Source organism: Centrocercus urophasianus, unplaced genomic scaffold (assembly GCF_019232065.1).
Source record: "Centrocercus urophasianus isolate 14NV4802_14NV808 unplaced genomic scaffold, USGS_Curo_1.0 seq_13, whole genome shotgun sequence".
NCBI classification, from domain to species: domain Eukaryota; kingdom Metazoa; phylum Chordata; class Aves; order Galliformes; family Phasianidae; genus Centrocercus; species Centrocercus urophasianus.
In genome coordinates, this window is record NW_024884475.1 from 54,538,620 (window position 1) to 54,565,649 (window position 27,030).

A 27,030-nucleotide genomic window follows, 5' to 3' on the forward strand; every position below is an offset into this window, starting at 1 on the left:
ATCTCCCATGTGCTGTTGCATCATAAGGAAATTCCTTCAGGCTCTAAATAAACCTATTATCATTTAATCTCTGATGGGTTGTTTCGAAATCTGAACAGGATACATCATTTACGGACTTGCAGAGGACAGAAGATCACTCTGGATTTCCACGCCATAACAGAGGCTTAGAAAAGCATTAAAAATAATTGAATAAATGAAAGACAGAATGAAGCAGGCAGAAGCAGGCTGCTAAAGAGCAGCAGCAGGCTAAGCTGTGACAACTGTCAGCTGTCATGGTGTGGTAGCATCAGCTAGGGTGGAATGGTGACTCTTTTCACATAATATGGAAAGAAGGACACCTTGAGCAGACCACACAAACTTCTTTTTGAAGAGGCTGCCCAGGGCACGAGCACACGTCCCTTCTGTGCCACTGGGATGACAGCTGGCATCCTCTGAGCCACTTGTGCCCCTCTTCCTCTCACCACTGCTGTGTACCCGGTTTCCCCACTCAGCTATGCACTCTAGCACCTGAGGTGAGAGCCTGCAGTTTTTCTACACTGCTTGCTATATGGCAACTTTCTTAATATGCAACAAAGTCCTTTATACTGAGCTGGAATTTCATGAAAAACACCTAAGTCTTTCCTAGGAAACTGTTCCTTTCCTAAAGAAATAAAGCACTGAGCCCAACAATCGCTGCCAAAAAGGGTTTACTGTTTTTATATACAATAGGCATTTTGAAGAAGTAGCCTCCCTTTATCTTCCTTACTGGTCTCACTGATGCACACTATGTCGCAGTAGTATTTTTTGCCTGCTGAGGTATAGAGTATTTTGCCTTACTTACATGTACGCTTGGGAAAATATTCCTGGAGGAATCCCTGTAATTCAAATATCCTTATATGTGACAAAGGGTATCACTGCTATGCTGTTTAGTCTATTTTCATTAAGCAGGCTTTGTACTTTGTTTCACTGCAAAGGCTCCCCTGTGGATGCACTTGAAACACGGCTTTCAGTCTATCAGCACTCACGTTTTTAAAAGCTCTGCTACAGAGGTGAGACAAGTGATTGAGGCTGCCAAGCCCTTTAGAAAGCCTAGCTCCTGGTTTCTTTTTCTGAACCTAGGCTCAATCCTCTGGGCCTTTGAGAGAAGCAGAAAGAGGCCTGGAGGCACGTTTTTCTCTGAGACAGACTGTGACAGTATGGAGGGAAAGGCTGCTGGGGCTGTCACATGAAAGCTCTGAGCAGTGTCCTTGAACTGTCCCCTGAGAAGTAGTATTAAAAAAAAAAAAAAAAGTTATTTTCTCTGCATTCCCTGTACATTTCTCACCTGTCTTCAAATGACATATTTTCGGGTGCAACCTGATCTTGTACTGTGAGTTTTATCAACCTTAGCTTCAACTAGGGGCACTGCTGTGATACCCATACCTACAAACACACCAGTGTGTCTGGCAGATGGCAACAGGCTAGTTCCCTGAGTGTTCCTGGAGAAGCTTACAGTGACAGACCCTAACCTTTTGCAGCATGGGAGTAGAACACTTTATTCATCACTAAGGTGCAGTGGCTCTGGAGCAGGGCATTGTGTGTAACGTACAACACAAAGTCTAGGCAGAGGAGGATGTGAAAACTGTCATCTTCTCGCTCCACATTTCTACATTCATATAAAGATCCTTCCGTAAGAAATGTAAAAGACCTTGACTTGTTCAGTGTATACAGTGCACCTGTCTGAAACACTTTTACACCAACCTTTGGTTCCCCTTGTGAGGGACTCACCCATATAAAGGATAGAAAATGGATATGCTGTCACACATAGGCAGTCACATAATGGAGGAACACACAGCCACGAGTGTAGAAATTTAATCAATCAATTTAGCACAGTAAAAGCCTTTGTTACACATGTATGTCCACTGACTATAAGAAATGCAAGAGGACTGCTGAAAAATCACAACATATATTTTACATAAAGTAAAACATACAGAAAAAAATAAACCTCCCGCCTTTACATCCTGCCTGCTGTTGCTAAGTGTCAGTTTTGGCAGTGAGCTTCCAGCAGCCTCACAAGCCTCATGTTCACAAGATTCTGTAGTCAGAACGTTCTGCAGGCTAAAATTCTGGTTTATTAATTACCAGCCAACTCCCTAGAAGATGCAAATCAACACAACAAATATTATCACACTGACTAATAAAACATCCATTACAAATACAGATTTGTCCTGGCAAACTCTAGGAATGATCAAGTCCTCATCTTAGAACTTCTCTCAGATAACTCAAAGGCCATATTCAGGCAAGTACAGGCTGCTCCTCAATTTAAAGTTTGAAGGAATATGGTTCCTTACAGTTGGATTGTTTTCCAAAAGAATCCTTAACTAATACAGATGAAAATGTTACTCTGATTACTGCTTAGCATATGCTAATTGTGTGTTTGATAATGTACAAATAACAGAAACCTTACTGTTGAAAGCTCATCAACTAAGACCACTAAAGTGCAGGATAAGCACCTATGTAAATACAATTGGTTACCAAGTTGCTTCTTGCAAGGATTTAATAATCAATAAACATTCTCAGTTGAATACACACACTCAATTGTTTTTATAAAGTGCAGTAAAAATAAGGCAGAATAGAAATCACTACACCAGAATAAATCAGGAAAAATGCTACAAGTGAGACAACCACTTCTTTTCTTGTTTGTGCTTTAACATGCTTCTGACCAAGAGCTACCTCAAGCCAAAACCTTCATTATACTCTATGGCAGAGAGTAATTTTTCCTCAAGTATTTCTTTACTGCTGTACTTGGGGAGAAAGAGAGTGCAGTTGCAGGTCTGGGCAGAAGGATATAAATTATCTGGATCTTCAAACAGAGGGTCTTCAATAGAAAATACAAAATACTCTAGTCCAAAAGGAACGATTCGATCAGATCCTGTTATAAAAGCTAAACAAAAGAGGAGGAAAGGGAAGCAAATTAGTAAATTTAAAGCAAACAAAAAAGGAAGAAAGAAAGAATGAAAATGCTATTGAAAGATGAAAAACATGAAGGAAAGTCAGTATAAACATACAGCTATTTACATTAGCTAATTATTTGGCACTACTGAATTTGTACCTGAATATAATAGTCTTTCGCTGATTTATATTAAGTATAAACCTTTTACTTTTACTTATACAGACTTTGTGAATGAGAAAAGCCAAGCAAGGTTTGACCTTCCCCAATTAAAAAGGATGAATTAGCTTCTGTGATCCTCTGAGAAAGCTCAACGGCTCATGTCAGCATTAAAGTTGAGTCCTCTGACCAACAACTGATCTCTACAAAAGCAAGGAATAAACTAATTGCAAGGTCCAGGAGCGTGGGACGTGTTTAAGCAAGCCTCAAGGGAGACGAGAATGAATAGGAATGGGAGGGTGGTTGGACTAAATGATCTTGCAGGTCATTTGCAACCTTGTGATTCTGTGATTCTGTGAGAAAGGTCAGAACTGTGACTGTGCTATTCTTTGTGCCAATTCACTGTGGCTTACACTAGAAAATGTGGGAAGGGGGCTGGAAGCACACTGAAAAGAGGTTTGGAAGTACAGTATTTTCATACACAAGCATCTCAATCTGTCTTGTGAGGGAGAGCTATAAGAAAGTTCAGAATGTCAAAATATTACCAAGAAATTTTTTCTTTTTTTCTTCTGGGAGCTTGTGAAACACAGACCAAAAATTCTTGATGGTTTGATGTGACTCTTTGTAGTGCACGTATTTCACATTCTGTTGAAAACAAAAAATTAAAATTGGCCTTGCTATTTCTGTTTTTATTGAAAGCAGCAACAGTGTTGCTGATACATTTCATAATCCCTTCACAGGTGTTCAGATCCTCCTCATGCCTGGAATCTGCCCGTTCATTCTTTTTTTTAAGACTGATCTTTATTACCCTATACTCTTGTACCTAGTGTAGTTTAGAAGTTGATCAGAACAATGATACAAATGATAAAAACACTCCCCTAAGCTACTATTTTTGTATTTGGGACTTATGCATCCAATAATAGTACAGGACAGAAAGAGTTTATGCTTAGCAAACAGCTTGTGCATAACAGCAAAAGGCCACTCTGCTTGTAACTAATACCTTCTTTAGCAGATGCCAGTCATAATTTGTGTGTCCCAGGAGAAAAATCATGAGCTCATCAGGGAGAAACATCTTCCAGCTTTCAGCTGGGCAGCCTCTTGAAAAACCTCGCATAAAGTCTTCAAATGGCTTCCGTACTGATTCATTCAACATGTAATTCACATACAAGTCAACAAATTCCTTCCTGCAAAGATATTTTGATTCAAACAAGCAACACAAGAGGTGATTTTTGAAAAAGAGAAATATAAAGAACTTTCTTATTCTTTATTCCATACCACCTGCTCTACTGCTGTATGGGAACTGCTGAATCACGGCCTGAACCTTTGATTGACCACCTGAGGCAAGCAATGAGTCAGCCATGGGAACACAGGTGAAGGTAATTCACCTGTGCTACCAGAAGGGGTGGAGCCTGGCTACACCTCTCCTAGACCCATTTAAGTGCAGACTTTCTACACTTAAAGAGATCCAGGAAGGATCTTTTCCAGGAGATCACTCTTTGTGGAGAATATTGTGAGCCTACAACATCAGTAAGCATTTTCCATTTATTATCTTCCTGTTACAATAATCTTACTTAGCCTAGTATTTCCTGGATATTTCTTAATTATAATATCTGTATATTCATTGATTATACAACTGCTAATACAAAATCTTTACGGAGAACAGTCACATGAACTTAAGCCATAGCCTTGTTCTTTGTACTCTGTGCTGAGGTTAATGGTGATGCAACACCTCATTGATAAATTCCTCTTCTGTTATGTACAAGGTATGTTTCATATATGTAACTAAAGAAGAAATATTTTGCTGTTAAAAGAACTTTAAAAAGATACATCAAGTTGTTTATAATATCCCTGAATATGTTGTTCACTGATACTTTATATGTTTATGAATTTCCCTACTAGGCCTGGTATGACTTAGTCATTGCTAGATGTCCCTGTCTTATCCACTGCTTGCACAAACTGCTAATGTCTGGCATACATACAGCACAATCTGAAAGCACACGGCTTTTGCTGCTGCACTGAGACCAACAACACTGTTCAAGCTCAGTGTTTTCTAATAGCTATTTTCTATAAATGGTATTTCATAAACACATAACAGACACAGGATGAGAAAAATAAAACTGACCTGTTATGCTTAGTGACAAGAATGTTGGCACCATTTTTTTTAAGCTCAACCACAGAACCTCCTTCTTCCATTTGCTATACAAATAAAGAAAAACATCAGACACTAAATCTGTATTTAAATATTTATATATCTGTGTATGTGATAGCATATATGAGCTATATCTAGCACTTTTTCTTTCTATACCCTTGCTAGTTGGAGTTTATAGGTAAGTTTTTATATCACTTGTGATGGGATACTTTTTTGCCTGTTTTACATGCATGGCGCATCTGAATGACACAATGGAGTCTTACCACGAAGGTCATCTGTAGGCTTTCAAGCTTATGCTCAGATTCTTCCTTCAAAATATTCTTAAGATTCCTTTCAAGAAAAAAAAAAAAAAAAAAAGGTGGTGGGGGGGGGAATAGAGAAGGGACATAAAGATAATTTATTACAGTCAAACTGGCTGGAAAGCATTCTTTGGCAAGCAGTATTTAAATGCACATGCGGATAGAATATCTGTACTCACACCAAGCCTTCATAAAGAGCTCTAAACTGAACTTGTATTCTTATGCTGAGGGAAATGCCTTGACAGTGAAGGATGCAAAACAAGACTATCCCCATGCCCTTCAGGAATTTCATGCAGAGATCAATTCCAGTGGCAAATGGGCTGAGACCACAGCTTTTTCTTTTCAAAGATCATTTAATAAGGAATTGCATTGTCCATCAGTGGGATGATCTAGAATAATTGTTTTGTAGTGCAGTGTCTCTCAAAGCATTGCAGGAAACCTGACATTTTAGTCTACTGAGGGCTCTTGCCCTTTGACACAGTCATGGGCTCCAGGGAAGAGGTTGTGACAGGCTGTTTATAGCACTAGTGTGGAATGTTGTGCTTCAGGGGCTTACAAGTTCAGTGTTGTAGCAGCAGCAACTTGTTCTGCAATATCTGCCCGAAATACTTCTCAGCAGTGGAAACCCAGCATGTGGGCACATGCCTGCAGATTTGATATGCCTGCAGTATGGGTTAAAACTGTGCTTATGCATAAGGTCTACCTTGACAACATAGTGAAAACTGTTAGTTAATATATTAAAGTACTGCTTCCAAGATTGCTGTGTGAATCACCTAGCTAGAAGACCCGCTTCACATAAAATTAACAACTGCCTTAGGAATCTCACACCTTAGGACACTGACATTCCATACCTGCCAACTGCTGGTATCAGCTCCTCCAGGTCCTCCAGGGTCGGCTCGACATCGCGCATCTTCTTGAAGAGAACCCTGGGGAATGGTAAGGGAGTCTGGCAATGGTTATACATGGCCATTCCCAACAGAGTGCCCGCCAGCAGAAAGGTGTCATCGTGGCTTGACGCCTTGTCAAAAGAGGAACGTAAAAAAAACAGATGAAGTTACGCCTCTCTCTCTCTTCGAGCACGTCGGCTCAGGCGCAGGCGAGCAAGCTTACCTGCCTGGGGAACCAGACCAGCCTGGAGGGGAAGTGGCGGAAGATACCGCTCTGGGGATCGCAGAGGGCCTTGGCGGCGACTGTGAAGAGCTCCAGGCGCAGCCCTTCTCCTTGTCCTTCCTCGCCGTTGAAGCGCACCTGCGAGCACGGCGACAGCCATGGTGAGAGCGGCCGAGTAGCGATCCGCCCCGGAACCACAGCGCGGCGGCGGCGGCGCGCAGCCCGGCACGGCTCCGCCGTGCACCGGAGGCGGAGCGGTGGCTCGGGGGGGCGCCATGTTACGCGGCTGCGCGCGCGGCGTAGTGGCCGCGCTGCGGGGCGCGGCGGGGAGCCGCCGGGCGAGCGGGCAGGAGCAGGAACAGGGCCCCGGGCCGGGGCAGCCGCTGGAGCCGTCGCTGCTGCGCTTCTTGGTGTGCCCGCTCTCCAAGCGGCCGCTGAGGTGAGGGCCCGGGGCCTGCGAGCGAGCGGTGGGCCTGAAGGTAAAGCCAGCTCACTGACGCCTCCCTTGTCTTTTTTTTTTTTTTTTTTTTTTTTTTCCGTTTTTCTTTTTTTTGCTCGGCTGCCCAGGTACGAAGAATCGACTAACGAGCTCATTAACGAGGAGCTGGGCATCGCGTACCCCGTCATCGATGGCATCCCGAACATGATCCCGGAGGCCGCCCGGACGACGCGGAAGCGGCCCCCGGCAGAGGGCTCGGAGCAGCCGTGAGGCGACACGCCGATGGCAGGAGGCGGCCTGCTCCCCTCCCTGCCCACGCTGACCGTGCTCGTTCCTCTCCTGTCCCTAGCGGGCTTGTTCTACTCGGCCAGCGTGGATGAAACCTTCCCTCAGGGCTGCACCAGCACCAACAGCTTGTGTTTCTACAGCCTCCTGCTTCCTGTCACGATACCGGTTTATGTGTTCTTCCACTTGTGGACTTGGATGGGAATTAAGCTTTTTAGGCACAATTAGCACAGTGCCTCTGCTAACCCCCTTCTCTAGAGCAACGCAGTTTGTTTAATTTAGCCAGGTCTCACAATTGATCTGAAACGTCTGTTGTGGCACTGGTGACTGTCAGCATTTGCCTGGTGGTGTCTGAACTCTATGCAGTCCTCTGCAATAAACCTGTTACTTAATTAATGCAAAGGAAGAGAAGGAGGAGGAATAACAAACATTATTTCTTTCTAGTGTATCTCTTCAAGTTCTGCGTCTCTAGTGGCTACTGAAAATGTACTAGGGGGTAACCATCTGTGCTAGACAACTGCACCCTGACTGAAATAACATCAAATAATAAGCAGTGGCAACATGGGGTGATACGAATCTCTCTTTGGTTCATAAGCTTTGATACTGTTTGCCTTGGCCTGATGTATTGAAATGCATTTGTCTTAGTGTCAGAGGAATGTAAAATAAATTAGCTTAATCTTTGATAACAGGCCTTGAGTTGAAGGAAGAATGTTGTTTGGATACTCTAGATATGTGTCAAGTATCTTTCTCCTTAACATTATCTCCTTCTTAGTAGAGAAGGAACAGAAGGTTCTGCTGAATACTTCAGCTTTCCCTGTTCCCGTTTACAGCAACGCTAGAGAATGGAGTGACGCAGTGTCCTGTAACTGCTGAAAAGAATCAGAACTGCAGTACTGTGTTGGAAACGTTGCAGGTCTCAGCCAGTGTCTACTGGCAAGAAATTAACAAAGCAATTACACTGATCAGGCTGCTGCTGCACAAATAATGCTGGGATTCATGAAAGACATACTGGAGGGCTTACTCGAGGTAAGCACAGTTATCTGTCAGGGCTCTTTGTGCTATCAATGGAGAGGGGTTCATGTAGTGCATAGTACAGAGCACAGACCTTATTGCCTATGTTTTAAAAAAAACGACACCTTTTTCAGCTGACACAGTGAGAAAGAAAAAAGCAAAGGTAGCTCTAGAAGCCATTTGTGAATCTTCTTCTAGATGTATATGAAGGAAAAGCTCTGACAACTTGCTGGCAAGAAGGCTCACTTGGGAAGAACCAGAATTGGGTAATGTCTCGCTCCACAGGCGCAATACCAAACAGCCCTCGTGTCAGTGACTGAGAACACAGGCACCTGGTCCCTGGGCTGAGCTCAGCTCAGCTCTGGGCAGGGAACCAGGTGACCGGATTCCATGTCAGCCAACAAATTACTTTTGCAGGAAAGGGCTGGCACTGCAATACCTGCTGGCTACCAAAACCTTTGCACAGGGGAAACCACAAATAAAATCACAGAGAAACAGCAGCGTTATAATCAGCTTTTCCTCCCTCCTGGGGGCATTATTCTTCCTTTTCCTCCAGGCAGCATCACCATGAGAGAACCAGCTTTTTTTGGCCATGTCACTTGCTGGCCTCTAGTGCTGGCAAGAAAGATCTGTCCACCAGGTTTTTCATGCACAGCAAATTAGCCTAGTAAAGTGAATCTAGCAGTAACAGTACTGGAATTTGCCAATTGACTGGTTTCCTGAGCAATCCTATTACATTATTCCAAAGCAACTTCACAGTAAATAGAACTGCCAATTGCATTTAAATTATACCCACAATACTTATTAACTACCTGGAATATGAATGTATGATACTGCTCTCCTGATTTACTTACATCCCCAGCAGAACTTTCTTACAGTACTTCAGAACGCTGCAGTAATAGATTTAGAGCTGAAGAAAAAATACATCGTTTGATGTCTTACGTTTAAGAGATGTGTGAATTGGCTGTTGTTCGCATTTCTTAAATGATTCCAGATGTCATGCAGGAGGCATTCTCTTCTGACAGGAAAAATCCACTGTTTGTGAAATACGCTGTTTAAGACTGGATGCTGAAGAATAAAATAACTATTTGTTAGAAGTGTGCTTCTCTGTTCTAAATTGAGAAGGAGAAAAAGGCCATACTTACAATGTTGAAATATGAAGACAGTCTGTTGCATTCTAAAAGATGAATCGCCAGCTTGTGCTTCATGTTAAAAATGCAGGGATATTTAATCAGCACCGTCAGCTGAAATTACAAAGATGAAAATAAAAGGTCTGTTGATTTTCTCTTGCAAAATCAGATTTAAGGGTATGTAGAGAGACTGAACTGCCATCCTGCATTTCTGAAACATGCCTTTGATGTGTATTTGTATGCTATACCAATAGAGGCACGCTTTATAAAAGCAGGTTCTAAACATTTCAATGCGTGGGAAACCCTGTCAGAGAAACATCTGAAATTTTGCAGAACTGTCTGTGCAGACATTTGTGTTACAGTACCTCGGGAATAAAATAGAAAGTTATTTTAATGGCCTCTTCCATACTTGAGTTAAATCGAAACACATAGAAAAAATGTCCAGGATGTTCAAGTTACATGTTGTTGTTAAAAGCTGTTGGTTTTATTATTCACAATAATATCAGTAAGGTATCAGCATACAGAGTAATCTAGTGCAAGGTGATAGACTTCTAGTGTCTACTTTTAGTAAACACTTCTACTGTCCCATTTAACTTACAGTATTTCCTGTGACACTGGTTGCATTTGGTAGCTAATTTTCGTGCCTTCCTGTCACCGAGAAGTGAACCATTTCACAGATTTTTTTGTTTATTATTACCACTGGTTTGTTTTAGATACAAGTAAATAGAAGTGTTCTATAGGGTTTGTCCATGAAAGTTTAAAGAGCCCTCACAATTATTCTGTTAAATAAATGGCATAACATGTAGACGTATACAAGAAGCATAGTAATAATGCTTGGTGGTTCTATTTTGTACTCATTGCCAGTTTGAAGCAAATAGATCTTCTTAAGATGATAAAATCATAAAATCATAGAATGGTTTAGGTTGGAAGGGATCTTTACGATTTTCTAGTTCCAACCCCCTGCTATAGGCAGGAACATGCTGGGAACAACTCTGGCACGCAAAACTAGGGGTTCATCAATGGAAAAGCACTATTGTAGCTGTTAAAATATTGAGATCATAAATGGCTTGATTTATTTAGAACAGCTGGAGAAGTGGGGAAATGCACTGTTACTGGGGTGAAGTCTAGAGTCTTTCTGCTTATACTGATTTATTAAACAAAACAGTGAAATAAGCATTTTGTACTGCGGCTAAGATTTTATACTTACTGATATGCCCATGACATGAAAATCATGGATAATCTCTTTCATTTCAGGTATATAGAAGAGGTTGTCTTGTAGCTTGAAACCAGCTCTGGAGTTCACCTGTATTGACAGATACAGTATGAATGGGACTGGCAGCAGAGCTAGTGAGCTGTGCACCAGAATAGGATTAAGGAGTAACAGGGATCTCAGCAGAAATAACTCTGAGACCCAGCACAAAAATGGAAGCATAGAAACACTACAAGTAGCACAGCACTCAACAATGACAAGTCACACACACAAAGAGTAAAAACTTACAGGAAAGCAATTTTCATTTACAACAAAGGCCCCTTAACAGAACTCCATCCTGAAGGATATTTTTTGTCCATCGTGTTGCAAAAGAGTCTGAAATTTCTCATTTGCTTTCATATTTGTTGCCTGGCAAAGATCTGATTTTGGAAATGAGTGACCATAAAAGGTTGTAAATGATGTTGCTGCTTACTAAGCAGTACTCTCCTGCACTTTTGAATTTTATCCAGTGGATAAATACATGCAAGAGTCTAAACGTTGAGGCCCAAATCTGCATTCTCAGCCAAAAGGGAGTTGAATAGTGAACAAAATTTAGCAACTCTTACTATCTGCGAGTTCCTTCCTAAACTTTGAAAATCTCAGCAGGGAAAAGGATGTTTTATGAGAAGAGTACATCTATTGTCCTCTGTCTTCCCTTTCTTCATACAAGCTAAACATGCTCAAATTCTACTGGCTCACATAATTTCTCAGCTAGCAGACTCCAAAAGCATCATACGCTATTGCGGTGCTGTGCAAAACTGCTGGGCTGTCATTTTGATGCTGTGAGCAGTTGCTAAGATGAGAGATCTGACAAGGGATTCTCACAAGTGAGTAGGCGTGCTGTGTGATGAATAGCACAACCATAGCCCTGCACACATCAAGGTATGCACTCCTTCCTGCAAGTGTCCCCTCCCCATCTGGGGCTTCAGTTCTTCTCTTCTGTAGACAATCAGCCAGGCACAGTTCAAGAGCAAAATTTGGGGTATGTAGGTAGCATGACAACTCAGTTATTTCAAAGCCATGCGATGCAGAGCTAAAAAGAATCCTGAAGCAATATCAAGGAACCATGTTTCCTTGTAAGAAGGAAACCCAGAAAATTTAACAAATAAAAAGGATTAAAATATTCCCAATCATACTGATACATCATATCTCAGGATCCAAGCACCTTCTCACCTGGTAAAGAATCTGCAGTATTTGTAGGGTCTCTATTTTTTGTGGGTATTCCACAGAATGATTGCAGAAAAGTTGAGTCAGAGAGTTCAGGGAAACCCTCCTAAATATAACAACCAGATTCTTGAAATGGTCTATTTCTAGATTTGACCACAGGCATTCTGTAAATAAAACAACAGCTAGTAAGATATCCACCACAGGTAACATGCAAATAATTACTATTTCTGGATGAAGTTGCATTTTCCCTTCTTATCAAATTAATAAAATGCTTAATTTCACACTACTACTAAGAGTTAGTAAGCCTCAAGCCAAGAAACAGGGGTTTTTTGTGCCTGCTTTTTCTGTAGTAGACCCCATATTTATATTTCTACCAAAAACATGTCTTCCAGGCTGAACTCTGGAATAAATTGCTTCTGCAGTATTATATCCTGCTCAGCAGCCCCAAGTGGCCAAACATGTAAATCATTCAATTCCATCAACTTCAAACCCCACCAAGAGTTTGCAGGTCCTTCTGCTGGAGCCTCAGGATAGCTTCTGCTAGCAGCTTGAGAGTACTGTAAGAGCTGGAATTCTGTTGCTGCAGAAGGAAAGGCAAGATCAAGTAGACTCTGAAATTTTCAGGTGAAACAGGAGAAGACAATGATGGCAGTAAATTATTAATCTCCTTTTGAACCTTCAGAAGAAAAAGAAAAGAGAGAGAAAGAGATTACAAATGCAGTTGAGTTATGCCAAAATAATCTATTATTTAGGTTGGTATGGAATTCCTAGATTTTGTTCCCTTGTCTTCCATCACACGCTAAGTCTAGGATACTACCTTCAAATTCAATTCAAATTCAAAATCAGAGTTTTCGGATTGATTCTGAGGCTCACATTCATTCTTTATTTGCTCTATGAGAAGAAAGACTGTGATAATTCTCCCATAAATTCCCCTTGTAGAGAAGCTTGTCAGCTTTTTGGGGAAAGGGCTTGTCCCCTGCACTGTGACCTGCATACAATCCCATCTCCTTGGTATATAGCTTCATCGGGAACAATAAACAAACTGTGCCTTCTCTTCATGAAGTTTCCTGAAAGTTTCTTTGTTTTGTTTGGTTTCGCTTTGTTTGTAAAAGACTGGGAAAATCTGAACTTCTGAGGGAAAGGACAGTCAGACCCATAGTTTCTCAGTTAGAATTCTTGTATCAAATCCTTACCTCCTGGTATACTTCTGCATTCTTGCTGATTTTCTTATAAAACTGTAGCACTTTAGTCATGTCTACACCTGAGATTTCTTTGGAAGTTCTGAAATGTTTGCCTCTGTTGCAAAAGGAAAAATAAATTAAAAATTAAATCAAACAAACAAGCTGTTTTAATACCTGAGCGAATAGTGAAACATCCCAACATTTGAAAACGTTTAGAAAAGTTAACCCCACAACTGCAGTGAGTACAGCTTCATCTGTTCTACAAAGATATTTTCACTGATTAATATTTTGTCCTTCCTGTGTTGTGTAGTGATGCTCAGTTAATAAGAGACTTCCTGCATTTCACCCTCAAGTGACTCACACTTCAGTGCTGGGAAGAGCTATTATGAACCCTTTGGGAACTGAAATATTGCCTAATAGCATTATCACAATCTGTCAAATGTCACTGTGGGATAATCTACTAGAGTAAGAGCTTCTGTACCAAGTTTTAGTAAGACTAGGGGGTAAAAACTTAATTTTAGTCAGCACACACTACCTTTTATCCAAGAAACTTCCATTGATGCAAGCCTCAGATGAAAAGACCAGTCCGATAACCCTGAGATTAAAAAGAAAAAGAAAAAACAAAACAAAGCAAGTCCTTTCAACACAAGCAGTACCTTCAGTGCATGAATTCCGAAAGAACAAAAAACCATATGTGCAAGTCTATCTGCACCTGACCATGTAAAATTTCTCTTAATAGCACTGTATTGAGAGCATTGCAGAAGGCATTTTATTTGTGGAGTCAGTGATCTTCAGAAAACCGTGTTTCCCATGCTTGACTTCATACTTAAAGCAGGAACAGTTATTATGTTAGCATGTATAGTTGTCATAGGGAACCTCCTTGAGTGCTCTGTACCAGCCAATGCTGTGCACAGGTGGTGGTTATGATAGTGATAACATCAAAACAAGTCAGGAGAGGACATGATTTTATTTGTTACACAGTGTGAAAGGCAATGCAGTGGAAGAGAGGAGGAATCTCTCCATGGATGGGATCTGCAATGCACCAATGGGAAATTCAGCTGCTGTGTGAAAACTGGATTCTCAGTAGGGAGTAACATTTACTCATTACCAATACTCCTAGTTCTATTCTATCTGACTAAAACAGCTTCTTAATCAAGCATTTGCAGTTGGGCCTTGCTGTTGACATCTGGAAAGCAGTCTCTGTCTCCCTCGTTCTTCTCGGTGCAGAACAACTTGGCCAAACCATACTGAAAGTGGTCAGAGAAACAGAGAGACCTGAACTGGTCAAGATTTTTAAATGCTCTTTAAATCATTCTTTAAATGTTGAATAGCTGTTGCTTATGTGTTTTCTCAGTGCAAAAACTAAGTAACGCGCTCTGCCACAAGATCTGGTCTCAACTAAATGATTGAACATGAGTTTCCAGGAGTCTTCAACGAACAGTAATTTTTTTTCTTTTATCAAAAATCATGTGTTGGGGAAAAAAAAAGTCACAAGGGTTCTAACTTACTTCTTTATAGTCTTCCAATGTTGTGAACTGGAATTAGAAATCCATGCATTCACTTCTTTCCTATTCAGAGTGGCAATTCCGTTCAAAGGATAGGAATTCTGCATGAAATGCATGAACATACAATGAGATTAAAGATCTAGCAGATCAACTTTTTTAAAGCTAATTACCATGATAACATTTCAACCTAAATATGAAAAAAATTAGTGGTCACCCAGCATGATCCAGATGCAAAAAATATTGAACAAATTTACAGTTGCAATACAAGTCAGTTTCTGGTCTCAAGCATGCAAAGAAGTGCAAAGAGACATATTTTAAGTTGGAGAACTAAAGGCAGTATGGAAAAATCAAAAGCTTCCATCAGGAATGTGAACAGTGGTCAAAAACTGAAGCTGTAAACAAATATACACATACCTTTTTCTTAAAGAGAAGATCAATGATATTTTCCTTTCTTTCTGTAGTAGTTTCAGTCATGTTTTGCGATGTGTTTTCTGTGAAAGTGTAAAAAAATTTTAATATGAACATCTGAAGACAGTCATTACTACATAGAGGTCAGTGCACAGAAGTGGCACATTTAAAAAAAAAACAACAACTCAGTAGATGATGGTCTAAAATTGATTCTATGTGGCCATTACTCATGCTGATAAATCAAATAGCAAATAAATTTACACACTGCTAGACTGTGCTGGGACAATTAAGCCAGCATAAGATATAGTGTAAGCCACTGGAGGCCATCGGTTTTTCAACGTGAACAAGAAATCAAGAAAGCAAACACCTTCCCATTGCCTGATGTGGAAGAAAGTAATATAGATCATATGCATCTACAGCCATCATTACCCTGACAGAATTTCCCATTATCCTCTGGTGAATTGATGGGCAGTGGTACCAACTGATTAGCTTTCCTCTCCCTTTCCAGCTGTCCTTGATAAGAACCAAACGAATAGACTTGGTCCAAAGATGGGACGTAGACCAAGGTGTGCTGCCTGGTCAGAAAAAGAATATTGTCACAATAAGTTAATATCACTAAAATAGTCAGAATAAAATTTACAGACACATTGTCAGAGGGGATAGCTGAAGCTAGTCTTTAAAAGTGGGGGGTCATCCAACTATAGTCTCTTTAACTGAAGTCATAGAACCCTTCCTTGCATAAACATTCTGCAGTAAAAAAATACAGACTCGAATTTCCTATACTGTCCTCTAGTGTTTGTGATTTACCCTGACTCTGCACACAAAATTAAACCACTAGGCCTTGCTAGTTTCCTTCCACTTTTTTCCAAGTGAAACTTCTATGTTGCTGAGCCTTAAAACCCAGGAAAGTCAACTGGAGACTTTTTATGTCTCAGTTCCAGAAAGGTAGAATGAAACAATAGTTTTCACTATTCCTTGATTCTTTCTAAGGACCCATGTCTGTTGAAGTGAACGGTGACTTTTCTCACTCAGCCTTCTGTCCTTTGGAAACCAGTACACCCTTTGTTTCTAGAAATACCAAAAGCCAAGGGCTCCTAGTTTTTTTTTCCAACTTTTTCCCCGTTCTTGGTTTTGGCTGAGTTGTGACAGGAGGGCAGGCCATGAGTGAAGAATGGACAATGACAGAACTGACCTACTAGAATACAGGGATTTAAACATGTTGGTGATTTCCCTCCCTACTGTTCTTCAATGACTCATCTGAGGCTCTGACCTAGAAGGCATTTTATTAAGGTACTTTCCCACCTTCCACAGGCAACCTGTGAAACTCTTGCTCCCCACAGTTCAGCCACCACACGAGGTGTTAATTCATTCCGGGTGGAGTTGTGACCCAGCTGGCCAGCCCCTCCTGCTCCAAAGGTGTACACCAAACCATCCTTGTAGGTGAAGAAACAAATAACTGCATTATTAATGGCATTCAAATGATCACCATTAAGAGTGAGACCCAGCAATACATTATACATTATACGGGCCTGTCCTCAGAAACATCCATGATTCAAACAGAAAAGGAGTTCACTTTGCATCAAACATAATCTTACATTGTATGTATGTCCAAATCCTTTAACTTCTAAGAAAAAAACATTTAACTCCTCAAAGTAACTCCCTGTTGCTTAAGAATCGTACGTCTATTAGCAAACCCTCGCGAATTAGATATTATTCACATTTTCTTAAGTCTCTGGCATGTTATGGAAAAAGAAAGTATGTTCAGAAAGTACAGAGAGTTGAACTGTACCCCTTTAATGCAGGATTCTCATTTATTATATCTCAGTGAGAGCTTGCATCCAGGTGACAGGAATCTGAGCAAAGGCCAATTTTCAATTTTCCCACTACCATAGTTAGCACACTTTGTTGACTGTAAGCAGGAGTTTCAATTTCTCTGTGAGTTTCAGTTTCAGACTCACCTTGGAAAGAACTGCATTGTGGTCTGCCCCACATGAGATAAATACAGCCTTCCAGTGCTCTAATGCTTCAACATATGATGGGCAATCCCTGTCTGGAAAGAAAACACAGCATAGCTAAAGTGAAAGTGTACTGAAGTGTCTCACACAAATAAAGATTTAGTAAATACATTTTTAGCATTTTACACTGCTATCTTACAGCAATTCACGTATTTATGACTTCATTTTGAGTTGTTTTCTACCCTACACTACAACAAACCCTTTCTCATCATGTTCTGTCTTGTTCATAGTACTTTTTCTATTCAGTTTAACTAAGTTTGAAATAAAATGCAGCACTTTCATATTTGTTTATCAAAAGGTACTTGGCTTCAAAATATCTGATTTTCCAGGAGCTGGACATACTGACATTCCAGTAATTTCAGGTCCTATCTGGCTAAGGCAATTCTGCAGTAACCTTCTATGTTTGAAGACAAATTATTCTCCCACCTTATATTCACAGAAAATTATAGAAATTTCTTTCATGCAAGACTGCCTGGAGATATAATAGGCCTAAAAAGAGATCTCTGAAACACATAGTTTTATGGTCCCAGCCTATTCACTTGTTCATATAAAATGATCATAGAATCACAGAATCTCCTAAGTTGGAAGGGACCCATAAGGAACATTGTGTCCAACTCCTGGCTCCATGCAGGACTACTAAAAAATCAAATCCCATATCTGGAAGCATAATCACTTCCTGAACTCTGGCAGCGTGGAGACACAACCACAGCCCCAAGCAGTCTGTTCCAGAGCCTAACCACCCTCTGGTGAAGAACCTTTTCATAATCCCCAACCTAATCTTTCCCTGACACAGCTCCATGCTGTTCCCTTGGGTCTTGTTGCTGTCACCAGAAAGCAGAGATCAGTGCTGCCAGGAAGCTGCCAAATTTTCTGCAGAGATAACGCATAAATGCCTTGTCCCTGCATGCATTTCCTGGTCTGTATGCAGCAGCTTCAAAAGAAAAAACTTATCCAGCTATACTTTCTTCCCAAGTCTCTGCTGCCCACTGCTGTTCCAAGCAGGCTTAGCATTCCTGAACCATTTCTGTGCCTGTGAAAAAAATCATCAATCTTCACACTGCTTTGCTCTCAAACTGCTTTCTCTTCATACCTTCTGTGTGTCCGAGTCCCAGCTGTCCAAAATCGTTCTTTCCCCAGGAGTACACAGCTCCAGAGAGTGACACAATAACACTGTGAGCTCCTCCAGCAGCAATTTGAGCAATTGGGATGCCCTGTAGGCCTTTCACCAGCTGTGGCTTGGTGATGAGTGGGTCTTGGCTCCCCACTCCAAGCTGTCCATGGGTATTCAAGCCCCAGGTAAAGAGATGACCTCCTTCATGCATGCAATAACAACAAAAAAAAGCACCATATCATTGCCTTCTTTGAGTCTTAGTACTTTGAGAGTGAGAATCAGTGCTGGTTTCAGAGATCTAGCTCCTAGGTGAGACCACAATCAGTATTTACATCTCTCTGTGTCCTTCCGTACCATTCAAGACAGATCCATGCAGCCTGTATAATTCACCAAAGGCTGTTACCACTTCTGAACCCACACTTTCAATAAGTTTCCAAACAGAGAAGAGTTCAGGCTTATAAATGAGCGGATCTGGTGAGTGTAGAGAGAGGTGGACACATTTCCTCTCCACAGCAAACCTTTGAGGAGAGGCAGTGCTAAGGAATTAGAGAGAACTGCAAGTCCTTAAGCATTAGGAAGGAAAGCTATCTGACAGCTAACACAATTTGTCCCCTGCTTATTGCTAATTGCTCACGGATGGTGTCACTAACTACTGGCTGTAGTTCAAACATTCCCTTCTGAGCAAGCCAAGCAAATGCAACTTTCATTTGGAGGAAGAGTGCATAAAAGAGGCTACCTGTGGACAGTGCCATGGAATGATGATCTCCACAGGCTATTTGAACAATATTGTGGTTTCCCAGTTCTTTCACCAGCCTACAAAGATAAGGAAAACATACCAAATCAAAACAGATGTTGTGCTATCAGACAAAGTAAAAGAAGAAAATATTCTGCTCACCATGTCCTAGCATGTTTAGAAGTATTTACGTAGGAAAAATATTGGTCATCTCTCAGTCAATTCACTCTGCTACTCCATCCTACTCCATCCTCCTTCAGCTGCACAAACTGATCTGATCACAGTTGGCACCAGAAGAAGCTTGAACAGCATCAGGCTTATCCCTGGACAAGTTAGCAGAACAACCAACAAGCCAGCAGCTGTGCCAATTTTACAAGCTGGTTAACCTCATAGACTAGTGGCAAGGTTCAGGTGGGTTTGGGTCTTTTACACACCGCTTTCCCAAGCCATGTGTCATTTGCATGGCATTTGTGGGACTGGTACATCTACCAATTGTTACTAAGTTTTGGGAGGAACCTGTAACAACTGCATCTCAGTCAGCTCAGATCTTGGTATTAATCTCAGAGTCAGAGCAATTCTTGCTGAATAAAAATGAATATAAAGTTTTGGGTTCTAGGAGCCTGAGAGTTTCCTCTTTACATCAGGATTATGCCTAAGTTTCTTGAACATTACTTTTAGGAAGAGTGGGCCGTTTTCTCTGACCACTGCCCTGTGAAAGCTTCTTACCTTGATTTAGAGGTTTTGTCTGGAGTCGTGGTCCACTGTTCATTAAGCTTCCCATTACAGGAGTAAATGAGAACATGCGTCTCATCACAGTTTGAACACCGCACCATCTCTTCTCCCTTTACCTGCTCGGGTTCTGCAGACCAAACAGAGATGAGCACATCGTGGGGCTCCTTAGTCATTTCTGCTCCCTCCTAAGCAGTATTTTCTCACGTCCCCTGGGGCTTCAGCATCCCACTTTGCTGCACACCAGCCGACCCCTCGGTCGACCGCTAGAAGACACTTCGCCATCTCTGTCTGCCGTGCCACCGGCTCTAAAAGCGACCACCCCTCACGCACACCGTGCCCCGTCCCGGCCCCTTCACTCACCCCGCCGCGCATCTCCGGCATCAGGCGGCCTCCGCGGGGCCCCGCTCCGCCGCCCGCTCTGCTGCCGCCTGGCCTGCCGCTGCCGCTGCCGCGCTCCCGGCATCCTGCGACGCCGATCGGCCGGAGCCCTGCTCTCGCTTCCCTGCAGACAGCTTCCGCGCTGCGTCCCGCCCCGCCACGCTGGAGAAACGCAAACCGAAAGCGGGCCGTGCCCCGCTGCGGAAATGGAAACCGAAAGCTGGCCGTGCTCGGGTAGCCCTGCCCGCCGTCGCCTGCCGCGGGGGTGCCGAGTGGGAAAGGCCCTCGTTTGGTTTCTCCCGCGCCTCTGATTTCTTAAACTGAGCTCATGAACGTGGCTGCAGAGTCACAGCTCTGGAGCCCCGGCTGCTACACCCCGACTTTTCTGACACAGAACGCGATGGGAGCTTTGCTCTGGTTTGCAGTGACAGCAGGAGGAGAGCAGATGCCAATCAAAGCAGGCTCTGGATGGAACCATGTGATACGTGAACCTAAATACAAGCTCATGCAGACTGAACTCTTGAGCTAGACGTGTCCAGCACAGCCACGTACTGACTGTACATCTGCATTACTTCTTCTGGCGAGCATTGAGAGAATGTTAGTGAAATGTGCCTGGATTCAGAAGCTTAGGATAGAGCTATGCTGCAAATGCTCCTGCAGCTGTTTTGGAAAACATTTATGGTTCCATGCATGGAAATATGTACATCTCTGTTCATGCTAGTGCAGAGCAATCAATCTCAAAACAAATTATTGGTGGGAAGTACGAGAAGGATATTATGCACCAACGAACTTGAAGTGAATAAAGGTGCAGCAGTAGTCTCATAAAGGGAAAAAAATACAGATTAAGATGATTTGTTATTTGGGAGTCAACTCTTCGAAACGGTAGATAACAGCAGGACAAATGGAAATGGTTTTAAGTTGAAGGAGGGAAGATTTAGGTTGGATGTCAGGGGGAAATTCTTTACAGAGAGAGTGGTGAGGTGCTGGAACAGGCTGCCCAGACAGGTTGTGGATGCCCCGTCCCTGGAGGTGTTCAAGGCCAGCTTGGATGGGGCCCTGGGCAGCCTGCTCTGGTATTAAATGGGAAGGTTGGTGGCCCTGCATGTGGCAGGGGCATTGGAGATTCATGATTCTTGAGGTCCCTTCCAACTTGGGCCATTCAGCGATTCTGTGATTTACAGCTAATGGCTATCTCTATGCAAAGTATAGAAGACATTGTCCCATACAATTCAATTCTAGCCAAAGGCATATGAGGAGGTATGCTTAAGAAACCCTCTGGAAAGACTACAGCAGCGTGCCTACTGTAAAGTCATTTAATTCAACAGCTCACTGGTGGTGCAGTCAGAAAGGTGACTGCTCTTTTTTCTTGGCTTAACTTTTAATGACTGATTTAAATTCCATTTAAGCAGAATCCATGTGATTTTGAAACTGCTTTTGGAAATTATACACAACCACCTTTCTAAAAAAAAAAAAAAAAGAAAAAGAAAAAGAAAAAAACACCACACTTTTAAAAGCCTTAAGAAGCCTTAAGTACAACGTTGCCTAGAATTATCTTGTCAATTAAATAAAAGAACACACTTGAAATAAGTGACACGGATATATAGTGAATAAAACACACCTTCCAGTTACAAACTGTTATTAGGAGACCTTTAAGCAAACTGCTAGTTACGTGGTCATGCTTAGACAAGCACAAGGTTATTGAAACATACTTCCTTTCAGACAATTTAACTTGCACTGAAGGCAAACTATTGCCATAAAAGCACTGAAGCACGTTGCTTAGACATTTGGTGTAATTATTGGCTCCTAAAAGATTACCCTTGCTGCACAGCAATGTCAGCAGGAGCAGAACCAGGTCTGCATCTTCAGCTGTCGTTACAAATACTCCCTGTGCTGTTTGCCTGCAGGAAATTGATGTATGCATTTGATATTATTATTAAAAAAAAAAAAAAAAAAAAAAAAAGCAAAAAAACAGGAAGCAATATTTTAATTGACTTTCAGATGGAATATAGATTCCTGCCAGTAGCTGTAACAGAAATCAGTGAGAGTGAGCTGGCTCACAAAGGAGCTGCAGTGGGGCTAATACAAAGTGCACCTAAACTCACTCAACACAGAGATCATGAATAATAATTTTACTAACTGGGTAAGCAATCAAATGTGTCACAGACTGGGAGTCTTCCTGGGTTCCTTCCATTTTCCTTGTTACAAGGAGGGAAATTTGAACAAGGTGGGGCAGCAGTGAGCAACTATGAGCAGCAGAACTGCAAATACTCTCTACGCAGCCACTGGTGAAGTCACTGGCATGTGCCTTACCCTTCTCATCTTTACCTGAGGGTTTGCCCTGATGTGTGCCTGAGGTTCCACCTTCCTCTTCTTTGCCAGAGCCGTTTTCAATGCCCTGGAAATGAGTTTAGATAACACTACAGAAGTAAGTTGCACTGGCAGCTGTGCTTGTAAGGTTGGCAGTTGTCCCCTTAATACCAGCATAAAATTTACAACTCCACATAGAGGTATCTTCATAAAAACATAGGAAAGAATTAGGTTCACTGAGTCGCTTTCCCCTTGTTTGGCCATTTTCTAGTGCTGCAGTATGAAGGATGACCGATTTCTGTCATACCATACCAGCATAACATATACTGCTGTGCTCAGAGCCATGAGATAACTGATATGGGCCTTTCTGCTGAGTTATTCCTGGAACAAAATCCTTTCCTATCAGTGCAAATTATCAACCGAAGACTTGAATTTTCTTCCTGAAACAAGATTTTAGCACTAGGCACTTGCTACAAGCAATTCAATTTTCACTTGTGTCTTGCAAGAGTTATACCAGCCATTGTAGAGGGAACACAAACTTTTTCTAAAATTGATGTCTTTCCTCGCAGACTTTTTGATGCCTCTCTTCTAGTAACCTCTTGGAAGTCAGAATTGAAGTTTCTGTTGTCAGAGGGGACTCACAAAACCCTCTCGAGACAGTTTATCTTCAATGAAAGCAGATCATATAGGCAAGGAAGAGAACCTTAAAGCAGCATTAGTAGGTCGAAAACAGAGCTACTCTGAAGCCAAATGTTAATGAAGGCAGTGAAAACGGGTGCAAAGTAGTCGTCTTCAGCACTGCAAGTCATCATTTCACCATCTCCAAAGGTCTGAGGCACTTCCCTTGATTGTGAGCTGTAGTACTATGTATTATTTAGGCCTAGTTTATACTAGGAAGATTTGTGATTTAAGGTATGCCGATTCCCCTCTTCTTGTCCTAGAATTTCAACACAGCTGTGCTGGTAGAGGAGCACTTGTACATTGTGTTAGTTGCCCTTTTTCAGGAAACAAAGTATGTGGTATCAATACATAGTAACTTTATACCTTGAATGCATTCATAATGTTAAGTGCAGAGGACTGCCTAAAATATACACAAATGATAAAGGCTTTCTTTACATACATACTGCAGTTCTGTATATGACCAGCTCTGGATACAGACAGGGTTCTTTGCGTTTGTCCTGTCCCATAAATGCAAGCTCATTTGCTGAGGGTGCCCTGCAGTCAGCTGCGTGTGCCAGGCCTTGCAGTTTAGATAAACGTCCACATAAAGAAACCGAGCTTCCAGGATTCCAGGATCACTGTGGGGATGGGTCTGAAAAGCGTGTCAGGCTGCCCATCCAAAAACATGCGAGCTTTGTCTTTGTTAAACAAAGCAATTGCACCTAAACAACAGAGCTATGCTGTTATAAGTGCTCTTTGGTAGACCAACTTGCATTTCCCTTTCTGGTAAGCTTCCTTTTGTTATGAAAGTTCCTCTCATCCAGCCATTAGCATTGTCAGATGTTCTGCCACATGTCGCTGCAGCAAAACAAAATCACCATCGCTAAAAGCATTTAGTCTGTTCTAAATTTATCCTGTCTCCATTGGTTTGTATTTGAATCTTGTCTGCTCAAAATATTTTCTGCTAAGTATAGCTCCCTTCTCCTGAGCAAATAAGTTGGGTCTCTTTTTTTCTGCACCCTCCCTTCCTACTTTCAACAGCTGTTTTGAACTTGGAATAGGGTCACTGAGACATCTATGCACTGTCTTTACTTGTCTCTGTATGTGCTCATATTGCCAGACAATTTTTTTCCTTAGCACCAGCATCATATTGTCTTGATTGGCAAGCTTGCACTCTTTAATTGAGAAAGCATGTAATAAATTTGAATAAATTCATTTATTTGTGAATTCTGAGCTTGACCAACTGCCATTAGCACAAGGTGAAAAGTGAAATTGCATCCTTCTGTACTGAGGGCAGGAGCTGTACCATGGGGACATTTACTCCTACTAGAGAATCAAGTGTCATTGTCCTGTAGGGGCTGTCAGATGAAGAAATTTTAAATTCTAGAAGACTTGTGAGACATTTTATCTCTGGAGCAGTTCCTTTTTAAAGGGCCTGGTGAGTGGAACCCATACAAAGGCTTCAGGTTTGAAAGCTTTTATCACCAGGATCTGATTTCACTGCTTCTCAAAGCAACAGAATCTGCAAAATATTTCTGAGACACATAGACAAAGCCTTTAGGTACATTTTCTAATATATGTATAAGAAAGTACACACTGAGGGTATTTTATTTCGTTAAAGGGTGTTTTATTTCCTTACAGGACCTACTTCTCTCCACTTTGCTAAAAAAGCAACCACAAAACTGTCAAATATTTCCATGTAATTAAAACAGAGGGGTTTTTTGTTTTGTTTTGTTTTGTTTTGTTTTTTTTCCCCTAAGATGCCTCTTAAGGAACTAAAAAAGAAAGAACAAGCAGTTCTCAAGGCAGGGAAGGATGCTAGGGCTAATTTCATTTGACACAGGCTCTCTTGGTGTTCCATGCCTTACTCATATTCTCAAATGAGCTTGAATTATGCTTGGTGAATATACTAAGTCATGCATGAGCAGTTGCCTCCCACGTCATTGCAGAAAAATGCATGTTGGCTAAACTGGACATGTTTTTCCCCTGGAATTAGGCTAAGTTCCTATTCATCCTAGTGCAGCAGCTTGGTCTCAGAGAGACAGTCACAACTCCAGCATTTTTTGCAGACTGGATTTAGCAGTTCTGCTGCTTTCCTTGTGTCACTGCCCTCCTTACCAGTATAACGGATTGCAGTAGGGCACTTAGGTTAATTACCAGCTGCTCTTTGTTTAAGTGGTTCAGACAAAACCATCGTTCCAAATGACCCCTTTCTTCTTACCTGGATGACCTGGGCTCTGAGTAAGGAAGTTCCATGTGTTGTCTGGAGTGCCAGTTACCACATGTCCCTTAATTGCGAAGGCTTGTAGTCTCATTTCATTTTGAAAACCTTCATACCAGGAGGCCCAGATGACATCTCTGATACAGCTGGTGAGTCCAAACACAGCTATTCTTGATGAATTGCTGGGCACGCTTTGTCAAGTCAGACTGGGAGATAGTTTATCAAAGCTAGGTAAAATATTACCATTTTAAGGTAGAACTAATGCCGTTTGATGGATTTAGTAGGCTTACATCACAACAAATAAGGAAGAATTCTTTCTTTTAGTTTACAATTTGTCTTGCAAAATGTCCAGCTTTTAAGTTAAACCTTTGCCAGAAGTTTTTGCTTACATTAGGAACTCTAAAGATTTTGCATGGTTTTCCCTCGAGTTTTAATTCTTTTGTTGCTGTTGTTGTTGCTGTTGCACCAGTCTTCCTGGGCAGCACAAACCAAGAATTCCTCCTGAAAGGACAGCACTACTGCTCCTAACTAGATGAATGTCACCGCACCTGCAGCTAAGGAACGCGTAATTCTTCATTCACTGCTTTGTAAGTTCCCAACAATGTCAGGAAGGAGCTGCTATTCTGTAAAGCACGACATGCTGGAGAATAAATAAAATATGTTCTACATATGATGCACTGAACAGGTTGCCCAAGGATGTTGTGGATGCCCCCTCCCTGGAGGCATTCAAAGCCAGGTGGATGTGGCTCTGGGCTGCCTGGTCTGGTGATTGGCGACCCTGCACATAGCAGGGGTTGGAACTAGATGATCATTGCGGTCCTTTTCAATCCAGGCCATTCTACGATTCTATGATTCATCCCTAACACGATGTTGGTGAGTACATTGTTTCAATTAAGGATCTTCGGGGTGGTTTTATTATTATTTGTTATTTTTTGCATGACCTCTCCCCCCTCCAATTACGAAAGTCCGTGTGTTTTAGTAGACAGCCAAATTGGTACTGGAGCTACTCAGCCGTCAGCTAAGGGGCAGACAGGCACCAGCACAACCGCCAACCACAAGCCGCCCGCCGTGCCCTGCAGGGCCGCTGGCCATAGCACACGCCCGGCCCCGTGACGGTTGCTAAGGCCGGCAGCTGTAGGCGGGGCAGAGGTAGCGCTCTGCCGACCAATCAGAAGAGATCCACCCTCGCTCGGCGACCAATCGCCGACGGTAAACAACAGAACGCCATGGATTAGGAAGGGGAGGAGGAAGCAGAGCCGCCAGCCAATCAGCTGCCGGGGAGCGCGGGCCAATCAGGATGGGGAAACGTTTGGGCGGACTTTTTAAAACCGGAGAAGACTGCAAGAGGTCCCGGGGCCCTTTAAAGGAGTGGTGCGACCCTGCGGTGTATCCCTCCGCTAGGACCTGGCGCTCTTTCCGAAGGAGCTCTGTTCTGTCCGGGCTCCGGTGACAGAACGAGCCGCTGGGTGATCACGGCAGATTCTGGTCTCCGAAGCCTTTCGGGGTTCCGCTAGGGCGCGCGGCTGCGCGCGAGGACTATTTTACCTCCGCGCGGCGCTTCGCCGACCGGGCCTCGCCGGGAGCGCTCCGCGCGTAGCCATCTGCGGGCCGGCAGAACAAAACACGGGGGCGGGGCCGCGCCGCCTCCATTTTGATGCGGGGCCGGGGCGGCGGCGGCGGCAGCTCCGCGGGGCCGGGGATGGTGTCGGTGCCGCGGGCAGTGCCGTGACTCGCTGCGGGGCGGCGAGCGGGGCCGGCCGCCGGCGGAGGCGCGGGCCGCCCTGCCTGGATGCGGTGCCCGCGGCGGAGCCCACCCGCGTCCGTGCGGTGACGGGAACCGGGCTCCCTCTCCCTGCCGCCGAGGAGCCCCCGG

The 27,030-nt window shown here is 42.7% G+C and overlaps 2 protein-coding genes across 2 annotated transcripts; one reads left to right on the forward strand and one right to left on the reverse strand.

Moving 5' to 3' along the window:
• Nucleotides 1-1,814: 1,814 nt before the first annotated feature.
• Nucleotides 1,815-26,807, reverse strand: LOC122157092 (probable E3 ubiquitin-protein ligase HERC4). Its single transcript, XM_042812475.1, has 25 exons — nt 26,703-26,807; nt 22,280-22,364; nt 19,952-20,131; nt 19,586-19,718; nt 18,863-18,939; nt 18,106-18,327; nt 16,959-17,050; nt 16,303-16,433; nt 15,430-15,575; nt 15,007-15,083; nt 14,596-14,693; nt 13,623-13,682; nt 13,100-13,202; nt 12,402-12,582; nt 11,913-12,070; nt 10,698-10,793; nt 9,506-9,604; nt 9,303-9,428; nt 6,626-6,763; nt 6,367-6,533; nt 5,480-5,546; nt 5,190-5,263; nt 4,068-4,251; nt 3,613-3,712; nt 1,815-2,902 (listed from the first exon to the last, which is right to left on the reverse strand). Exons 1-25 carry the CDS (start codon nt 26,805-26,807, stop codon nt 2,688-2,690), a joined length of 3,114 nt encoding a protein of 1,037 aa, XP_042668409.1. The 3' UTR covers nt 1,815-2,687.
• On the forward strand, nt 7,297-9,884 carry PIGY (phosphatidylinositol glycan anchor biosynthesis class Y). Its single transcript, XM_042812195.1, has one exon. The coding sequence runs from the start codon at nt 7,347-7,349 to the stop codon at nt 7,575-7,577; it is 231 nt and encodes a 76-aa protein (XP_042668129.1). The 5' UTR covers nt 7,297-7,346; the 3' UTR covers nt 7,578-9,884.
• Nucleotides 26,808-27,030: the final 223 nt, after the last annotated feature.